The sequence below is a fragment of the Hoplias malabaricus genome, chromosome 2 (assembly GCF_029633855.1).
Source record: "Hoplias malabaricus isolate fHopMal1 chromosome 2, fHopMal1.hap1, whole genome shotgun sequence".
In the NCBI taxonomy this organism is placed as follows: domain Eukaryota; kingdom Metazoa; phylum Chordata; class Actinopteri; order Characiformes; family Erythrinidae; genus Hoplias; species Hoplias malabaricus.
Window position 1 is genome coordinate 29,936,873 of NC_089801.1, and position 5,566 is coordinate 29,942,438.

Here is a 5,566-nt window from a genome sequence, read left to right on the forward strand (position 1 = left end):
CTTCCAGTAATTTTCCATAATTTTATTATCTTCTTCTGAACTATACTTACTCAGTCATTACAGTAAAACTCTCAAATTGTTATACATCTAATTTTCATTTTTCAGACATATAGTTTGTTGAATCTCCATAAAAATGCCTAATGCCAATGAAATAAATGCCTAATGCCGAATATGCAGGTGTTGGCTGGAGGAGTATAAAGCCTCTTAGTGCTGTAGCAACTGTCTTTTCTCTTTAGATGGAGCTCCATCCAGTTCCTTACGGAGGAGATGGGGTGATATTTGTGATTCAGAATTAATTATTTAAACAGTACATCACCTGAGTATTGTTGTCACTTCAGACCATCAAATCCTCACATAATTGTGTAAATAGAGCAACATGCACACAGCAGCATAGCAGACATACTGAAATGAATGTACCACTTATTTAGGTCCTCACTATAACGTGATAAATATCGCCCTCTGGTGGTGCACGACGAAGAAAACAATGAAACAGAAACCATGTTTTGAAATGTTTTACATTTTTTATTTTAAATTTTAATGATGTATAGCAAAAGGTTCTCTATGTATTATACTGAGCACACAACAAAACACACTCACACATTCAGGTCAAACTTTAATGCAGGTCATCCTTCAATAGGCTACAAGGCACCTACAGCCTACATGAGAACTGTCATATACAGTAAGTCTTATTTAGAGTGAAATTGCCTTATGACGAATGACCTACTATAAACTATTAAATTCACATCACACTCCAGTTCCTGTATTTATTTATACCACGGAATATAGCTCTTAATTCTTTGGCCCATTTGGACTCTGTCTCATTGCTCAGTTCTGGTCGTTTCACTTGGCATGTTTCTTGTAAATGGAGATGTATTCATTCACGTCATCTGGGGAGCCTAATACAACTGGGACCCTCTGGTGGATGGTGTCTGGTTGGATGTCCAACACGTTCATGGCCCCTGTTGTGGCCATCCCTCCGGCCTGCTCCATGATGAAGGCCATGGGGTTGCACTCATACAACAGCCTCAGCTAAAGGCCAGTCAATGAGAGGAAAGAAAATGGGTTAAAAATGAGAGAAAATAGTTCTTTACAGAAGATTGGACGTTATACATTGGACCCCCCCTCCCCCCCTTTAAGTCAAAAGATATTCTCATTTGACTTAATCTCTTGGAAAGCTCGGTGGATTTGTAAATTTAATGTAAATCATTATTATGTTTTATAAGTTCTGTTAAAAAAAAAACACAAAACCATATATCCAAGCCAATAACAACAGGACATTTTAAGTTACAATGTGTAGCATCTAAAATGGTTCAATTTTTCTCACCTTGCCCTTTGGGCTTTTGACGTTAGCGGGGTATAAAAAGACTCCTCCATAAACCAGTGTCCTGTGAACATCGGCCACCATGGAGCCCACATAGCGCCCTCCATAGGGAGAACTGCCATCCTGCAGTCAACAAAACCAGCAGGATTAAACAGCAATTAACTAGAGCAGAGTACATCTGAATACATTCCAGCAGCACAGTCAGGAGCCTCCAGAGATGTTCATTCTTGTGCTATAAATACCTACCAGTACTAAACTAGGGTGACCATACATCCTCTTTTTCCCGGACATGTCCTCTTTTTTAGACTTGAAAAAATGTCCGGGCGGAATTTCACAAAGGTCCGGGATTTTGTTTTTCTAGAGCTTACATAGAACTTCGAGAAGCGTTTCGTTCACAAACTAGTCCCGCCCTCCCCTACTCCGATTGGTTCGCTTGAGTGAGAAGGGGGAGTGGTGAAGTAGCCTAAAATCTTCTGATTGGACGCTCTGACTGTAGAGCTACCGTTATTGGGCAATAATCTTCTCTGTAAACATTTAATTGGTCAGACTGCACGTCAGTAGTCCGTCAACCCCGCCCCCCCCTCTTTTTCACCATCTAAGATCTGGTCACCCTAACTAAACTGAGATTAAAAGGAAGTTTAATCTCAAGAGTAGTGAGTCATTTTTATAACTGCTGTTGTAGGACTTAAATTCCAATGCACATAAATGCTGCTATGTAAATTTGTAGGCCATATTATTTTTGGAGGCTTCTTGGTCTAAAATTAAATGCTTGTGGACTGAAGTAAAACTCAGAAAGACTAAGAACAGAGTCACTGTACAATCTATAGAACTTCTTACCTCTGGGAATTTTTTCTTCTGTAGATATTCTGTGACGTCTGGGTAAAAATGCTGAGCATAGCCCTCGTTAAGGCTGTAGATCTTGCCCTTCTTCTTGATCTTCACATCTCGATCCACCAGGATAAACTCTCCAATAGCCTGTGTTGGAGGAATGAGGGCGAGAGAATGGTAAGTTGTTATATAGGTTTAATGTAGACTTTTTATTTCCTTACTGCCAATGATGCATAGCACTATTATCACCCTTTCTTAAATTTGAGCGATTAAATGAGTGAGTGAATGAATGTGGAAATTAGTTAAAAGCCTAGGGTTAGTACAAGAATGTAGATAAAAGATCTGAGTCTATCACCAAAAAAATGTAAATGGACAAATATAAATAGACTCACAGGGTCGAGCATGAAGCAGTTGACTCCCTGGCCTGTGGACAAGACCAGCATGGTGGCGCTGCCATAGAGAGCGTAACCGGCAGCAACGATGTTTCGTCCAGGCTGCAGGGCATCCTTCTCTACTGGTTCACTATCATTATCCTGGGAAGAGGCACACACAAATTGTTATAACACTTTGTATGGACATCATTCCCTTTGTTATACTTTTCAGTTTATATTATATTATGATAAGATACAAACATGCCTCTTTCCACAGGGACAATTACACTTAATGGCTAAAAATGTATTTGTACAGTAGGACTTTTTCAAGAATACCTTTCTGTAGACGGCAAAAATAGTTCCGATAGAAGCCAAGCAGTCAATATTTGAAGAGCCATCCAGAGGGTCAAAGCAAAACACATATTTACCCTGGAAGGGAAAAGGAGAGATGAGTGGTCAGTTCTGTCCATCTTATGAACATGTTAATTTGTTTTTTTGTTTATTTTTTATAATACAGGCCCATGCACTAATTGGCATGATGTTTAAATACCAATAACCTTTATTACATCTACAGAACATTTGTAACCTGTAAGCCAAAAATATTGTAATGGAAATGTTTTTTCCGTTTTTTTTTTTTTCAAACAAAAATGTCTTGATGATTTTTATGCTAATCCTGGCATTGTAAGTATCACTCACCCTTTTTTCTGGTTCTACGATGATGGCTTTCTCATCCTCCTCAGAGACCAGCACACAGGAAGTGAAGGAAGATTTGATCATGTTGATGACCAGGTCATTGGACAAGACGTCAAGCTTCTTCACCTGGTCTCCTGTTACATTGGTACTGCCTGCTATGCCGTACCTGAAAGAGGGAGGGAGTATGAGATGAGGAGACAGACACAGAATGGCCACAGAGCCAGAATAGTCAACAAAGGAGGTTTGTAAACAAAAAGAAGCTGCTGGTATTTGAACTATAATGGACTGGTGTCCCCAATGGATAAGCGGTTACAGACAATGAATAAATAAATGAATGAATGGTCTCCACAGTGCACAGACCTCAAAATCACTAAATGTGTTTGTGATTACTTAAGAGCATGAGAAGCATAACATGCAACATTCTTTGAATTTCTTTGAAAAACTGAAAACATCTCTCCTGACAAGAATGAAAGCTATAATACAGGCAGAGATTGGATGCATAGGTTTCTGCTTTTTCCCCTAAGGATACAAATGACTAACTTATAATAACTAGCTTACAAGTAATTGCTGGTTTAATTGAAAAATCAATAAATAAACATAGTCTCTTATCGCATAGAGAGATAAACACTTTTACTGGGTCTCCCAACAAAGCAAATCTGATCATTTGAATCCTAATGCATCTCCAGGTGAGAGTGTAATCAATGTCTCAGTTATCAGTATTAGATGCAATTAGATAATAGGTTTCCAGATGAAGAACTGAATAGGTCAGCATTCCAAGTGTCAATTTCTGTCATCACGGAAACAATTACACGATATGGAAACATTGTGATACCTGAAGACGTTTTGAATGAAACTAGGGTATTTGACCACACACTGTAACAGCAACATGTTGCTGCTTTGTGGAATTGTAATGGCTTATTTATAAAATATTCCAAGGTTATGGTTTTAAAAATGTTTATGTCTAATAGATGTCTAATAGAATAAAAATGTTCATTCATTCATTGTCTGTTACCCCTTAGTCATTTCAGGGTCATGGTGGGTCCAGAGCCCACCCAGAATCATTGGGCACAAGGCAGGAACACACCCTGGAGGGGGCAGAATAAAACGTGTAAAACAGCTTAGGCATAGGCACATGGAAAGAGAAATATTTTTTGCCTACATTTATAAATGATCAGAAATGAGGCACGTCTACACACTGGCAGTGTATTCCAGCTGTATGCAGCTCAGCCACCATAACTAGGGAAAATTAGTGGTGTTAATCAATAACAGAGTTGGGGCCAAAGATAAGTGTAATCAGAAGAAACTCTGGCTGGTTCACCGACAGCTAACTGTGTTATTAAAATAAATCTAATTCTATTTATTTATTGTTAGCTTGAACAACTGAACCGGAAACACATCAGCATTGGTTTAAATCAAGGCTATTTCTTGAATACATTATCTAATATATATAAAAGTCATATTTGACATATAACAATAACTAAACCCATTTTAGTGCAATAGAGTAATAGCTTCTGCTCTTCTGGGAAGGCTTTAAACCTGATGTGGAATGGTGGCATTCAGCAGTATGACTATTAAAGAGGTCAAGTACTGGTGTTGGATGATTAGGTCTGGATCACAAATGCCATTCCATCTCATTCCAAAGGTACTGTCTACAGCTCCAACACTCTGGGAAATGTAAAGCTATACTCCTCTAAAGCCCAGTGTTTTTGAGTGGGCTATTATACCTGTGTATGGTGACCTTAGGCTCATGTGTAGTTGCTCCAGTGCATCCCACTTACACATATAGTGTGTATATACAACTATTTACCATGCAAATAATCAGTAATGCATTCAAATATAATACAGAACAATTTATACTTTCAAGAATTCCATTTTCTACAAATACACTGAGGGAACTTACAAGTTAGCAATTCCTGCTTTTCGGACAGCAGAAGAGATGGCTTTGATGGCTGTGCACAAGGAGTTGAGTAGAGTGGTCAGTTCTCCAGTCCCCTTGGCTTTCCGGCCTTCTTCCAGGACAAACCTGGTCACTGTGATGACATTGGTGTCAAAGGCTCCCCGGTCAGACATCCTGAGCTGTGGGTTTGAGCTGTTTGTGCCACAGGTGCGCCACACGGGTTTAGATAGAGTAGGAAGTTGAAGAAGATGAGTTCTGGAGTTTGAAGTGGTTTTGAGGGGGGGTGTGTCCAGTTCATCCAATCACAACAATAAACCTGAGAGGAGGAGGGTTTTTATGCACACTTGGTCCACCAGGATGTTGGTCTGACTGAAGTTCATGGACTTTGGCACTTAAAGCACAGACCTGCTCTAAGTGTGTGTTGACGCATTTTGTTTCTGACTTGATCACTTTTTG

At 39.3% G+C, this 5,566-nt stretch overlaps 1 protein-coding gene across 1 annotated transcript; it reads right to left on the minus strand.

Annotated features, from left to right (window-relative positions):
• Window positions 1-525: 525 nt before the first annotated feature.
• Window positions 526-5,332, minus strand: fbp1b (fructose-1,6-bisphosphatase 1b). The gene is made up of 7 exons (XM_066659698.1): window positions 5,114-5,332; window positions 3,217-3,379; window positions 2,857-2,949; window positions 2,542-2,682; window positions 2,159-2,296; window positions 1,325-1,444; window positions 526-1,029 (listed from the first exon to the last, which is right to left on the minus strand). The coding sequence occupies exons 1-7, from the start codon at window positions 5,281-5,283 to the stop codon at window positions 841-843; spliced, it is 1,014 nt and encodes a 337-aa protein (XP_066515795.1). The 5' UTR covers window positions 5,284-5,332; the 3' UTR covers window positions 526-840.
• Between the last annotated feature and the right edge of the window lie 234 nt (window positions 5,333-5,566).

Coding starts and splice junctions, on each gene's coding strand:
- fbp1b (XM_066659698.1), bottom strand. CDS start 5,283: ATGTCTGACCGGGGAGCCTTTGACACCAATGTCATCACAGTGACCAGG. Junction 2,683..2,856: donor TTTTTGCCGTCTACAGAAAG/GTATTCTTGAAA, acceptor GCCTCTTCCCAG/GATAATGATAGTGAACCAGT. Junction 1,030..1,324: donor TCAAAAGCCCAAAGGGCAAG/GTGAGAAAAATT, acceptor ACTGGCCTTTAG/CTGAGGCTGTTGTATGAGTG.